This window comes from Cyprinodon variegatus, unplaced genomic scaffold, assembly GCF_000732505.1.
Source record: "Cyprinodon variegatus isolate N-32 unplaced genomic scaffold, C_variegatus-1.0 Scaffold1141, whole genome shotgun sequence".
Lineage (NCBI taxonomy): Eukaryota > Metazoa > Chordata > Actinopteri > Cyprinodontiformes > Cyprinodontidae > Cyprinodon > Cyprinodon variegatus.
The window spans coordinates 141724-157350 of NW_015151594.1; the positions used below are offsets into that span (position 1 = coordinate 141724).

Consider the following 15627-nt stretch of genomic DNA (forward strand, 5'->3'; position numbering starts at 1 on the left):
AACACAGATGTTTATCCAAAGTTACAGGATTAAATTGTCTTAAGGGTGAGATTTTTTTTTCCTGTAGTTTTTAAATATATTCTTGGATACAGCAGTTAGAATAGCAAGCTTCCTAAGAAAATACTATTTGTAGTTAATCTCCCCTGTGGAGGGAGCCATTGCTCACCTTCTCAACATCTGTCCAGTTAGCAGTTATCCCCATGGTTGTGTAGCTTATTGACCCAGGCTAGATCAGGGGTTCCCAAACATCGATTCATGTTAAAATAATTTTGTTTTATATGATAAATTTTATTATATAATTATTTTATTATTAAATTTGTTTTTTCTTTCAATTAATTATTTTTCATAATAATAATTGAATTTCATTGACCTCATATTGGAGAAGGCTAAGAACTCTCTGCATTTAACCCATCCCCTTGGGGAGCAGTGAGCTGCCATTGTGTTGCGCATGGGGAGCAGTATTGGGTTAAGGGTCTTGCTCAGGAACCCAGAGTGAAGGCAGTGGGATTAGAACCGGGTACTTGCAACCTCTTCAGAGCACAAGCGCACTGCTCTTAGAGGGACATTTAACAATTTAATAAATAACAATCAATGATTTATCAGTAAGAAATCATTAAAATGAGAAGAAATACAGGCCTGAAATATTTATTTTGTAAAGCAGGCATCCCCAACCTCGCCCCTCGAGGGCCGCTGTCCTGCAGCTTGCAGAGGTTTCCTTGCTCCAGCACAGCTGATTTTAATTGAAAGCTGATTAACATTAAAATAAGCTGTGCTAAAGCAGGGAAACCTCCAAAACCTGCAGGACAGCGGGCCTCGAGGACCGAGGTTGGTGATGCCTGTTGTAAAGAATATATTTGAGTTTGCCTTTGAAATACTAAGCAACAAAAATGTTGAACTGTTTTCCAATATTCTAATTATTTCAAATGTATCTCAATGTGAAAAAGATGGAGAGGCTTGGATTTACAGATTCCCTCTAGCAATATGTATTTCTAGAGTTTTAACTATTAGGAACATAAAAAAAAAAAAAAACTCAATCTAATGGTTGATATGAGTGGAAAAAGGGTTCTGTGTAAGGTTGAATTTCATAGAACTATTCAAGTCAGACTGCAATAACAGATGTGTAAATATTAAGAGAGGAAACTTGGCCTTTGTGTTAGTAATTAGGAGAAAGAGTGATACAGTACCTACCTAGCAACATCTGGCTATTGTATTTATTGTGAACAAAAGACATGGAGTCCACCACAAAGTTTACACTACTTGGATACCTTTTCCTTTCAGCAATAAAAATCTGCACTGCAATGTGTATCCTGCTCTGTTCCATGTAGGCTCTCTGCAAAAGGAAAAAACAGTCTATATGCAACTTTAATGTGCAATGAACACACATGTCTATTTCCCCATTGAGGAGTGTAAAAGTCCCCTTTTCAACATAATGAGATAGGAGGTTTTCTCAGAAGACGTAAACATACTTGAGATGCTGAAGAAGTGCATTGATTTTTTTTTTTTTTTTTTTTTTTTAGCAGACTGGTTGTTGAAACGTTCTTTATGGGTTAGATAGATCCTTACAAGGTAGATTAGAGGAATATTTTTAGTCAAACTGTGGCATGCACACGCAATGTTAGATTTTACACATACAGTAGCACAAAAGATCCGCCTTAGAAAAACTCAGGAGACAGTTGAAAGGCTTTCTTTTTAAGGCTTATGTTTTATTCATCCAAGCGTCTGGGGACCCTTGCTCGGGAAAATAACTGTTTACCTCCTCCATCCCACCACACCAGAGAACGGTGTCATTTGTTTGGATCCGCTGGTGTTTTGAGGCTATAATTGAATGAGTCTGAGACAGCAGAGTTAAGTTTTGCTCTGCTTGTTACGTTTTTATTCACTTAAGACAGAGACTTGCAGCTTCAAGTCTTGTCACTCTCTTAATTATTTCGATGCATACATGTTTGGCTCTTTTTAAAGGTGACATGCTGGACCTGTTGAAGTGGCGAGCCCACCCCGAGAGGATCAATGACAGCCTAACGAAACTGAAAGAGATAGACGGGTCTGAGATTGTCAAAGTAGGTTTATCTTTTCTGTTTCCCATTAAATTTAAATCCACCCAGTACGCTCAAGTGTAAATATATGTATGCTTTACTGCATTAATCAGTTTCTTCAGGACACCTTAGACACCCTCTTTGGCATTCTGGACGAAAGCTCTCAGAGATACAGCCTCAAGGTGTTTGATTCACTCGTAAGTACATTTTTTGCACCCCTTCTCATCTTCTCCATCTACAAAAAGGACAAGTACAGATACCCAAACTTAAAAAGAAAGATTGTGATGTAACGCTTCACAGCTCGCTAAACCAATCCTGGCGTCCTCGTGCTTCACAGAGCAGAGGCGGTAGATCGATCTCCAGGCCTCTTCTCCTGTCTCTCCATGCATCAGGCTCACACTGAGGCATAAACACACTCTTTCCACACTTTTTTTTTATGATGAAAACACCTGGTGAGCCACTCTTCTCTTCAAATTAGCTTTTTATGGTTTTGAGATCGGTCCAAGAAGCTTGACAAGGTTTGGGCAAAATTCTTACAACATCATAGAATCAATAAAGGCCCCAAAAGGCAGTCAGATACATTTTTCATATAGTTTAATATACAATACAATTTTTATGCACAATATTGTAGTGCAGTTTTATTTTAATACTCCAGAAGTGCAAAAACTAGCCTATATTATTACTGTTTTATATGAACGACCAAACAAAATGGATGCATTACAGTAAAATAGATCTGTGTAGAATTTTCAGAAAATATATACTCGTAAAAGTTGTATGTATTTGTATTTTAAATCCATTTAATCTGCTACTACTTAACGAAAAGGCTAAATTTGGACCTTTCTGCTCTGTGTCTTGGAAAACTGGCACTGCATTTTAATCTGAATCTTCCAAACTCTGCAGTCGCAGTAAAATGCTATTAGGATGTTTTTGCTGTTGTTGTTTTATCAGTAATATCAAGAAAGCTGGTTGACTGAGCTTGAAAGGCTAAAAATATAGTTCTCTGGCTGTTCTCTGGCTGTGCTAAACTCATTCCCAAAAAGACTTTCACTAGGGAAAAGTGGTTTTAAAACTTATCAAAATAAAAGTAAATTTGCATGCACAATTTTCAGAGAATTTTTTGTTCTTGTAAAAAAAAAATAAATAAATAAATAAATGAGCAGGTCAGAATACAAATATAAAATGTGCACAGAGGGCTTTATTTATTTCTACTTCTAATAATTATTCCCCAACAAAATGTTTGGCTTTGATTACAACTCAGGAGTTTTAAAAGAGGGCTGAATAAGGATGCATGCCTGACATTTAAAAAAAAATTATAAACAGTGCATAATTTTCCTTCTGCCACCATATGCTGCTACGACGGTAAGAAATGCAAACTAAGAACGATGTGTCCGTTTTTTGTTGTCATTACCAGGTTCATATCATCAACCTCCTTCAGGACAGTAAATTCCAGCACTTCAAACCAGTCATGGACACCTACATTGAGAGTCATTTTGCTGGAGCTTTGTCCTACAGGTCTGTAGATTCTCTGTTTCTGGTTCCCTCATGCGTAGCTGCTTATGGACAACAGCAGCACGTAGCTGGAGCATGAGCTCTGCAGCCTTTCCTGCTTATTGCATTTTAATATATCACAACAACCAGACTACAGCATTGCTGAGAGGTGCCTCTGTACAACCTGCTGCTTTGAGTCAAGTTGAGGAATAAATACAATGCTCATGGTGCCACCTGGCTGATGGAAAAGGAATTATTGAACTCCTCAAAAAACATGCAGACTGTATACTACTGCAAACTTAAAGTGATGTTTTCTTTGTTTTACTCTGACCTGACAGACTCTGTAGACATCTCCTCTAGAACCACTAAAAAGGCTCTCGTTCCGCTGCAGTTCCAAATAAGTCTTTCCACTTTTTATATTCTGTCACCTTACAACAAAAAAAAAATTGTATTTTATTGGGAATACATGCATTTGTTTGTTCTGGAAAAATGTTCAGGATTATTGTCCTACTGGAACTTAAAATGTTGCCCTGGTTTTAAATCTTCTGCAGCCTTTTTCAGGGTTCCTTCCATGATTTCCCAGTCTTCATTGCCATCTGTCTTGCCTTGAACTCTGAGCAGTTTGATCTATCTACTGCACAGCATGTGGTAAACTATAAAAGGACATTTCACCATATATTTCTTAAATCAAAGGCTTTCATAATGAAATATTTAGAATGCTCAACAAACGGTCTTATCTCTGCAAGTTACCATGGTCCTGGTGGCTCCTTCAATGATGAAGGCTCCCCTTCACTATTGTTATGTCAGGTGGAGGCCATGTCTTTGAAGCTTTTCAGTCATTACTTAATCTTTCTGCTTATGGATGATAGATAAAACAGTCCTCTGTGAGACATTAAACTTCTAAATGAGTTCTAAAACCAAACTGTTCTTTAATATTAGCCCCTACTTTGTACATAGTTTGTCTAATCTCTATGCCCTTAGCAGAAAAGCGGCATCATTGTGAACTTTGCATCATACAAAGAAGCTAAATGCTAAAATCATTGGATGACTTATGAAGGGAGATGTTGCACTTTATCTATTGCTATCAAACTAGTAGTAGGCATGCGTCTCACACACGTCACTGATCTGTCATTTTACTTCTACCTAAAAAAAAATCTTCTAATTCGTGTTAGCATATCACAAAAAATGGTGAGAAAACAGATTTTCTTGGCTGTAATGTGACCAAATCAGGTTTATTCACATCATGCTTTTATCAAAAGTAGATTTTTTAATCTGCAATATTTTTTTATTGCATTCAATATTCCATCATTACTCTCAGCTGCACCATTAGCGTCAGCCATGTTGATTAACTGGGTGCAACAGGGTTGCATGTAACACCACGTCATTGCCTCATGGGCTGTGTTTTTACCCGCCAGTTGAGAAAAGCGTTACAAATTTAGATAAACTGGGATGTGTCTATGTCTTCCCCAGGGACCTGATCAAAGTCCTGAAATGGTACGTGGATCGCATTATTGACGCCGAACACCAGGATCATATACAGCAGGTCCTCAAGGTGAGGCACACATAACGGTAGCCAGTGAGTTCATTTCAGACTATATGTCATATGAAATTACAACATTTACACAGAAACACACAGATTTATCCTCTCTCACTTTCGCTTCCTCTGTCTCTTATTCGGTTCCTCTGTCAGTCTTGCTCTAAGAAGGTTAAATCAGCAGAAACACAATACCTCCGGTGCTGAGAATCCTCATCATTTTATTCTAATGATGCATGTTGAAATATACTGCAACTTGTCTGCTGCTAAACAGTAAATGGGGAAAATACGTCGCAGACAAATCTGCAGCACTGCGCCACAGAAGTAATCAACTGATACTGTGCTTTATTAGAACAACTAAAAGTCATGGGGAATGAGGTGCATGTCTCAAGATTTAAATCATGTAATGATTCCATAAATGTACATAAATTAAGAATAAAATTGAAGTTGTTAGACTATGATTTATTCATCACTCAATAGATGTAGAAAAGACTTTTCATGTACTTGTTTTTGTTTTTGGTTTGGTTTTATCAGTTTTTGTTTTTTTTTTTTTTGTGTTGTTGTTTTTTTTTGTTTTTGGTTTGGTTTTATCAGTTTTTGGAGGATACCTGGCTCGTCTTTGCACAGAAGCTTGAAATAAAAGAAGTTTGCCAATTTTTTATGACTTTACAAATCCTTTAAAGTAATATTTTAATCAGGTTGACCTTGACTGAACCATTGGAAACGCTGATTCTTTGATTTTTTTTTTTTACTTTCTCATTTATAGCTCTGCTGGACTTTTTGTTATTCAGTTAGTATTGATAATATAACTTTCAGGATTTAGGCTTCTTTTGTCTCATCTATCCCCAGAATGCAACTATTTTATTTTAATTCTGATACGTCTGATAGCCTAAAGTCAGCCCTAGTCTGTTAAAAGAGAAAAGGCTGTCTCCTGGAAACCCTTCCAAACAAATTATAGCTGTTTACTATATTTTTCTGAATGTGATCTTTTGAATTCTGAGCTCTGAATAGTTTGGATTTGCTGTTAACATTTCCTCTTCTTATGTAACTAGTTACAGCCTGTTGTGTTGTCCATATAGTAAAAAGTGGACAAGAATGGACGTAAGGTTATGTAGAAATCAGTTTATAACCTTCCTGAGTTTAAAGCGCTGCAAATATTGCCTTTTGTAGGTCACTGCTGATCTCTTCTGTCTCGGTTGTTTTTTTAAAACTCACAAACATACCACCACTTTTATGTTTTTTTCCCCTCTAATTAAGTAAAGAAAATTTCTGTATTATTTTGTGTATTTGAAATTTAATTAAAATTATTTTAGGATAAGTTTTTTTTTTTTTTTTTTTTGTCTTAATAAACTAAACTATAGAGTTAAACTAGGGTTTACATTTTTCTGTTACGGGTATGCAAACATAAATATAGACAAGTTTCACAGGAATTTTTTGGTTCATTTCTGCCACCAGGCTAATTCTGCTACTTAATTCTTGTAGAATAAGGTCAGTGATTGTTGGCGTTGCATAGTGATGGCTGTAAAATGGGTATATTTTTTTATATTTCTTAAAAGAAGATGGTTTATCAACTCCTCACCATGCTATATTAAATTATGAGGATAATAAGACGAAAAAGTCTAATGTTAAAACCAGTAAAATTTCGCTGCAGTTTGTCAAGTCCATAGCGGTAGACGAGAACGCCAGAACAGTCAGAAAATCTCTGAAGTTTATCAATACTTACATAACAGCAAGTCAAATGTTAGCTGATACACAGATGGGGCAATTTGGTGAAAATGAAGGCAGATGTTAAACCGATTGCTGTCATAATGCTGGGGTGGTCGTTACAGAGGAAGTAGAGATAGCACCTGTACAGTCGGACCTGACCAGTCATGCAGGCACATAGCTGCCCTCCTATCACCAGAGTCCAGTATCATCAGAGTTTGCAAATTAGAGATGCCATTACTTTGAAAGCTTTAAAACCAAAATAATTAAAAACTACAACAATAAAAGAGTGATTTAATTCACCAACAAACTGTAATTGTTGACTTTCTCTGTTCTCCAGGCCAGCGATTACATCTTCAAGTACATTATTCAGTCTCGCCGGCTCTTCTCTTTGGCCACTGGCGGTCAGAACGAGGAGGAGTTCAGAGTCTGCATCCATGAGCTCTTCATGTCCATCTGCTTCTTCCTCTCACAGGAGAACAAAGGCATCAGTCCAGTTGCTCAGACTCAGGTGTGTGTCTAGATCTGTGTTAGTCTTTGCTAAAACATGCAGTAAGCCTTATGAAAAATAAAAGTCAAAGACGCTCACCTCTGTATGTACAAATCTCTGCCTGCTGCTGCATGATGCACCGCACCATTGGTTCTTTGTGGAGGATGATAATGCTGTGGTGATGAGTTGTGATTCTGTCTTTAATTGATTTTTATGGAGCCAGAGGAGCCCGAAGTCAAGAGTTAGAAATTTCGGTGACTGTTTTCCTTTTCTTTTTTTTATTCCTTTGTTTTCTTTCCTTTTCTGGTGGGAGGCTCGCACAGCGGGACGGCTGCTTTCTCGGATTTCAACTTAGACCAAAACAAGCAAGTTAAAGATGCCAAAGATAATCCTAATTACACAGTGGGAACAAATGACTGTGTGGCTGAACACTGTTGTCAGGAAATTATTTCAGAGTGTTTGTGTTCTGTTGCCTGTTTGATCTTTTGTCCGCTCTTCCTGTTTGAACAATTAGAATAATTTACAGCTCTCCAAAGAAGGAGTTGTGTAGACCCCCCTAAGCTTTTAATACACTATCTGGATTACAATTGTGGTCTTTTGCAAAAGTATTAACACACCCTAAGAGACAACAGCCCTTTGGAGTTTAACATTCTGAATTTATGCTTTATGGCTGTGTTCACACTGCAGGCCTTGATGCTCAATTCCAATTTTTTTTGTGAAATCAGATTATTTTTTTGCGTTGCCGTTCATATTTCCAAATATATGCGACTTGTATGTGATCTCCTGTGTGAACTGCAGTCAAAGACACAAGTGTCCCGCTGGTGCAGTAGAGGACAAAATGACTTCACGGGCCAGCGTGCTCTATTTTTACGGAAGTAAACATGGATGGTAGTGCCGGAGCGCATCTAGAGGTCTTTTCCAACCATAAAAACTCAATCTTTTCAATACGGTGAAACATAAATACTGCTCTCCACATCATTGTCCGCCATGGTTGTTGTTTTTCTTGCCGCTTCTGCGTAGCAAGACTCAGAATAGTGACATTTGTCGGGTATTAATGATGTGCAGGTCGGATGAATGCGACCTGTGTCTGAACGGCCAGGTCGCATTTGAAAAGATCAGATTCGTGTCAGATTCAGGACCACATAGCCAAGTGGCCTGGGTCGCATTGGAAAAATCGGATCTGTGTTGTTCAGACTGCCATGAAAAGATCAGATCCAGGTCGCATATGGGCCAAAAAATCGGATTTGGGTCACTTAAGGCTGCAGTGTGAACGTAGCCTATGAAACCCTATTTCTAAGATCAATGCATCAGAACACTGAACAGCTTCATCAGAAGATAGAAATGCTGCAAACATGCAAGAGGCTGCTCTGATTGAATGACAGCAACTTTTTGTTTTGTTTTGGCCCCATTAAACACTGCAATGAAAACAAACACTGGAAATCGCTATGAGCACCCCAAACCTCCTACAGCGTTACTACAGCTAGGTGGTGGCAGCATCATTTTCCCAAAGCAGGGACTAAGAAGATTGGCAAAGATAATGGAAGAATTCCGGTGCTAAATACTGTGCAACTCTAAACTAAAAAAAGCTTTTCAGATTCACCTTCTAGCAGGACAGAAAGCCAAATCTTTTTGAATTAAATTAGTGTTACTGAAGAATTTCCAGTGTATTTAAAGTAGACCTGAATTCAGATAGTAGTTTGTGGCAATAAAGATTTGAGTGATCTTTAGAAAATAGACGTAGATTTTTAGATCCTTATGTGCATAGTTTGCAGAGAAGAACATATAACAAATTTAAAGCTTTACTGCAACTGTTTTAAAAAGAGCTTTTACCAGTAAATGAAAGAGCAGAGTTGCATACAAATGCATGCTGCAGATTATTTATTTGAAAAAAAAAAAGCCTCTGAGATGATGCACTACGTTGTTTTTATCCATCAGATATCCTTTAAAAATCTAATTAAAAAATACATTTTCTTTTAAGAGTTTAGCAGGAAAAAACCTAAACATTCTTAAGGCTTATAACTTTTTGCAAGACACCTTATAAGTACATAATTAGATCTCCCTAAAGATGCACTCTGCTTCTGACTGCTACTGCACTCTGACTTCTAATTGGTGTTAATCTTTTTCTACAAAACAGTACCTGTGGGAGGATGCAGCTCAGGCTGCTGTTAATCCCACCGAATCTGCAGCCTTCGCTGTTCAACAAGCAATAACCCTTTGAGAATTTGGGGTGGATTAGGGTTAGGGTTGATAAAAGGTGATATTTCTACATTTTAGCGCATGCTTGTGTTTTAGTTTTAATGAGAATCATCATCTTAAAAAGTTCTGGTCAGCAACGTTCTGTTGAATCCTCTTAGCCCCAAATTACAGAAGCTCCAATCAAATCACCTTTGAGTTGTTTTCTCTTTTTGTTTTGTAGTGCAGATCGACTTTGGTTTTATTAATAAAATATCTCTTTAATGACACAGCAGTGAATATGAATATTTGCTGTGTGCTTTGTTGTAAAAATTAACATCTGGTGTGATGAATCCCCTGACTACACTCCTTTTTCTCTCCTCTTTGCAGCAATAGACTTTCATCATGCTGTTTTGATTTAGCCAAAGATTTACTAAATGTACCAAAGTATTATTTACTGTATGAATTATCTTTGCTTGTGCATTCAACAAAAGGTTTCTTTTCATCTTATGTTAACCTTAAAGGCTTCTGGATGAGGGATTTGAATAGTGGTGATATTAAACTTGTGAATGTGACTGAGCAGTCCTGGTTTTTCTCCCTTCAGGCGGTGTTCCTGCGAACGTTCCCGGCCATTTACAGCGAGCTGCTGAAGTTCTTCACTGTTCGAGAGGTGGCCGGTTTTGTCCGGGAGACACTGGGTAGTCTGCCCAACGTAGTCCAAGCAGACAGTCCCCTGGAGCCTGTCAAACTGCAGTGCATTTCCAAGACAGTGGAAAGCCAGCTTTACATTAACCCAGGTAAATCCAAATACATGAATGCTTTAAAATCATAAGGAAATCATATTGAAATGTCAAATCATTCTGTCTTAAACATGTATATAAATGTACTCTTTGTAAGATGATATTATCCCAAAATTTAGAAAAATTCTATTTAAAAAAAAAAAATCCTGTCTTAAAATCTGTGTTGTTGTTTTTTTCATTATCTTATGCAGGCCAGTTAATTATACGTTAGTCTGTACACCTTAATTTGGCCAATCACATATATCAATGGTCATCTGTCAATGAAATTATTTCGGTCATAGCATCTTGATTCATATGTCGCAGCTAATATACGCAACGGTTGAAATAAGAATAATTTACTTTACCTTTGAGTTACGTCCCAGAGCAACGCTGCCAAAGCTAGCAGAACTGACACTGTTGCGAGGCAAGGGCTCAAACGTGTACAGCTGTAAGTCTTCTACACATAACGAAGCTTCTGCCGCCCAGGCGTCCTCTTCCACAACAGCTTCGTCCACACTTTCCTCCTCTAAATAAAAAATTTATGACGGAGGAGGCTTATCTACGACCTCCGACACAAAACTCTTCTCCTCTTGCATGTTTCTGCTGTCCATAGCGTTCCTTGACAGTGTCGTTGCTAAGTCACCAATTTAGTGCTACTTGGTCCCAATGGAATTTCCCATTGGGAACCTACTTGCACTATGTTTCTAACTGGTTAGCAAGATGCTTATGAGAACTTGCTTGCGAACTCTCCGCCACAACAATCCCGCCATCTTGATCATGACCAATCAAATTCACTTTATTCACTCGTGTTTCCCTATGACTTTAAAGGAAACATGTTAAAACAAATCCATATTCCTACACCCAGTTCTTGTACCTTATATGTTAGTTTTTTTTTTACGAACCTCTGCACAAAAACTTAACAATAAAAAAGCATAAATAAGAGTTATATTTTGATGCTTGACAACCTTTCCAGAGTCCCGGTGCATCCTGCTACCCGTTGTGCTCCGAGTGCTTCACACCTGCCTACAGGAGCAGAGAGATCTGGTCATGTGTGCACGCATCTTCACCAGCATGCTGTCCCTCATTAAGAAGGAGGAAAACGGAACTGTGGTGAGTATAAAAATGTTTAACTCTCATGACCAAATGGTGCAATAATGCTGTCTGCGCTGCACAGGTGCTACAGAGTTAAGTGTCAATCAAGCACAATTTACAGTCGTGATTTAAGACAACTGCAGTTGATTTTGCAGCTGTAAGATTGATTCAAGTGGACTCCTTGGCAAAACATTCCCCAAGCAGACTGCTTTATTTGTTGTGCACTGTCAATTAGTGGTGGTAACATGAACATTGGCAGGTGTGCAGCTCACTAATGAGGCTGGTCAATTTAGCAATGGGGCTGTTGAAATGACTTTGAGCTTTTCCATCTGTCTGATTGGTCTGTATGTGTGTGTGTGTGTGTGTGTGTGTGTGTGTGTGTGTGTGTGTGTGTGTGTGGTTTTGTGAATTGCACCTTTTCCTGCCAGAAGGGCATTTAATGGTAAAGACTCCTAGAAGGACAGACGCTGCACAGATTGGCAACACATTTAAAGGGCGTTGAGAGTGTAGGTAGCCAATGCGTTAGTGAGACTTCTTCTCATTATCGGTCCAAAACTGTCTGTCCTGTTAGGCAGAGAGAGAGAGGACAAAAGGGGGGTGAGCAGACACAAGTCTTTCTCTAGTTTTCCCCCCTCTGTTTATTACATTGCAATTCACTATTAGCTCTTTTATGAGCTTTATTCTATTTTTAAAACCTAGTTAAAGATGCATTTATATCCAGCCTTTCACAGTTATGGTGATAAAGATGTACAGTAAGTAAATATGTATAAAAATAATTTATGATTATGATTGCTTAAAAAAGTTAAATATATAATTTTCGGTAATTCCTATTCAAAAAACCCAACAAGTGAATCGATGCCAAATCTGATGTAGTCTCACATCTAAAAGTATGATTGTCTCTTCTAAGGGGAAATGAGTCAAAGCTACAATTGATTTATTGGAAAGATGGAACCTAACTTTCTTCCGCTTCCAAAAGATCAACACCAATCTCTTCTGACCCATCTTATAAAATAACTTTATTTTTTCAATGTGTAATAGCTTTTATGTGAACTTAAAGTCAGACTGCCAAAAGGTGCTTGTTTCATCCATAGCTGCAATCACTGATCAATGATCTATGACTGACAGTACATTTCATGACACAGCCTAATTTATTTTAGCTAATCTAAAAATCGGGAAACATTGTATAAAAAGCACTTTCATTAAGTGCAACATGTGTTGATCTTTTCGTATTTTGAGTATATAAAATGAAAATAAGAATATTTTTAATATGCTGCCACTATTGTTGGGAACAGAAAAATAAAGGTGCATGAGTTATTAATTTGATTTGATTAGTTCTTAACCTTTTATATAAATTTAAAAAATAAATTGTTGATATTAATAAGCATTTGGATGACACTAAATTAAAACTATCACTTTTTTTCTTTTTTTGTTTTACAACAGAGGAAAAATTATAAATGTGAAGGAAAATGTCACTATTGGTTTCCTCAATATTTAATAGTTTAAAGTTATAGAGAAGCATTTTGCTTCATTGGGTCATTTTAATGCATGCTGCTCATGTTGCGAGTCAAAATAGAATCAAATAACAACCTTCAGTCTTACCAGTTTTGAATTGTTTAAGATGATTGTTGCTGGTTGGAAAAAAAGTTATAAGTGATCAGTTCATAGACAAGTTATAGAGCATGGAAAAATGTATGCAACTAGTCAGACATTAGCTAACAATGGTGCTAAGTTGCTTCAGAGCATATCGGTGCATTTAATGACCTACTTCCAGGATTTAATATGACTGAACCATTCTGGTTTGAAACCTGGCATACCTGGAGCGATTAAATCTGAGCTAAATAAATGCTCACTGTATTTTGGATGTATTAAAGGCAGCATGTTGCCCTGCAATAGACTGGTGATCTGTCCAAGGTGTACCCGCCTCTTGCCTATTGACAGCTGGAGTTAGGAACCAGCACCATTTGCGACCACAGCCGGAATAAGTGTTATGGATGGATGGACAGATGGATGGATAAAGGCAGCATTTTCAACACCTTTCAAACATTAGATTGTCATGAACCGAGGACAGATGAACCCAGTATTCAAGGAGAGACAGTCAGTAGGAAAGTTCAAAAAGGTTTATTAAATTAACAAAAACTAAAGTGGAGCTGTGGCTCGCGGACACTGCAGGATGGGGAGTGGGGCACCGGCCAATCACAGGACTCTGGTTTAACAGTCCAGTCCTAGAATGTCCCCAAGTGCTGCAGTCCCAGAGGACATGCTGGAAGCCGATCCTGGTCAGGGATCCAGAACAGACAGGTACAGGATCCAGATCAAGCAGGAACAGAAACAGGTGGCAGGATTCAGACTGTCAGGCATCCACAGGCTCCCAGGAGGGTTCAGAGTCTGACAGGGTCCGAAAGCGTGACCAGGTGGTCACGGACAGGAGCAGACAGGATCAGGTGCAGATGAGCAGACTCAGTGGAAGAGGGTAGTCAAGACAGGACGTGGAACCAGAACTTGATGCAGGACTTAAAACTGGTTTCCTCCCTGGAGCCAGGCTTACTGAGATAAAAGCTGAACCTCCCCACATATAGAGCCAAAAACCCAGAGGACTCCGCAGGGGAGGAACAGTGGAAAATCAGGAAACGAGACAAACACTAAAACCCTCTTTCCACTGGCTTCCAGGATCCAGGGCATGAACCAAGGCAAAAACTGAACAGACAGACTAACAATAAGACAAGTAATGATCTGGCACTGAATGCTCAGGCTGAACTGAATATAAACAAGAGGAAACAGGTGAGAGGAATAAATTATAATTAAGGCAGGGAGTGAAAACGACAGGTGAAAGGAATGACTAATTAAGGGAGAGCAAACAGGCCAGATCATGACATAGATTCACCTTTAGATACAAAGAATAGAATATAAACATATGGACTACTCAATTTATATTTAACATTGTAGTTGATCAAAAAATAATAAAATCTAATTTTTAATCCATAACCTTTTTTTTATAAGACAGAGCAAATTTTCCTTAATCACTTTTAAAAATGAAAATGTAACATTCAGTTCAGACCAACGTATGTTAATCTTCTGAACTTGTTCAGATCTGCTATCAGAGCTCTTTTCAAACAGTTGGTATCATGACAAACAAAACTTAACAAAGACCTAATTTAATCTTGGCACCAAGTGCAACAGAGCATCTGCTATATGGCAGGTGAAAAAAGAACTCTGCAAACCGCACATAAAAAACATGATTTTCTTCATTTAAATATTATCACACACCGTTTTATTGTGACTTTGGCAGCTGAATATGGATACTCCCAAATGTCTTCCATCATTTATTGAGGAATATTTTTTTTCTCTGCTTTTTAGGAGCCTGCTGTGTCGGAGGAAGTGGAGCTCATAGTGGAAAGTCTCCTGGGAGTATTACTGAGAACTATCCTGGAAATCAGCAACCGGCCCCAACCTGCAGGACCCGCCATGAGACTGCAGTTTCAGGATGTCACTGTACGTGTGTGTGTGTGTGTGTGTGTGTGTGTGTGTGTGTGTGTGTGTGTTTGCGCCAAAATTGGGTTGGGAATGTGCAGAATCGTCAAGCCTAATTAGAGATTTTAAATTGAGTTTCACCAGTGGCAACTATCACTCCTCTATGATTATTAAAATTGGAGGCAGTAATTAAAATTTATCATGCAAGCACAGATGGGGAATAGTGACGTGGATAATATTAACATCAACATTAATACTGAGAGATAATGGGAACTGACTAAGGTGAAATAATTTCCTCTTATTTAAGACATTAATCACATTGGATTCCTTCTTGTAGGCTTTTATCTAGACGTCTTATCTGAAAAGTGTAAAGGATAAAGTAGTTATTAAAACTTTGCTTTAGCTTAAGTGGGTACGGTGGAAGTACTTCAAAATCTGTAATGATGTTAAAAATCTGATTGTCTAATGTCTATATCTCAAATTAACTCAGCAGTTTCTGGCTCTTTTAATTTTACTTACACTAAAACTAATGTTTGTTTTTTCTTTTTGCATTTATTCTGTCAGGGTGAGTTTGTGGCGTGTTTGTTGGCGCTCCTGCGACACATGAGTGACAAACACTATCAGAAGCTGCTGCAGGCATTCAGCAGCAAAGACGACCTGAGGGTAAGATACTTGTTCCTGTGTTTTCTTTACTGTACCTGAATGTTTTTGGGAAAACTGCTCTCATTTATCCATCCAAAAAAATCAGAAATGCAATTAAAACTCAATGCAACTTAGTTGTGTGTTTTTGTCTTATTTGAATATATATATATATATATATATATATATATATATATAGTGTTTTGTTTTTTTTTGTATATATTTTTA

General features: G+C 37.8%; 1 protein-coding gene across 3 annotated transcripts in view; it reads left to right on the forward strand.

Moving 5' to 3' along the window:
• The window catches only part of dock4 (dedicator of cytokinesis 4), a 154612-nt gene that overhangs the window by 89963 nt on the left and 49022 nt on the right, over positions 1-15627 (forward strand). For all 3 annotated transcript variants that reach the window (XM_015400736.1, XM_015400738.1, XM_015400737.1), the window contains exons 18-26: positions 1960-2057; positions 2147-2230; positions 3445-3545; positions 4992-5073; positions 7100-7270; positions 10026-10218; positions 11174-11310; positions 14647-14781; positions 15325-15423. In XM_015400736.1, coding sequence (XP_015256222.1) covers positions 1960-2057; positions 2147-2230; positions 3445-3545; positions 4992-5073; positions 7100-7270; positions 10026-10218; positions 11174-11310; positions 14647-14781; positions 15325-15423 — 1100 coding nt within the window. The remainder of the gene's footprint in view (positions 1-1959; positions 2058-2146; positions 2231-3444; positions 3546-4991; positions 5074-7099; positions 7271-10025; positions 10219-11173; positions 11311-14646; positions 14782-15324; positions 15424-15627) is intronic.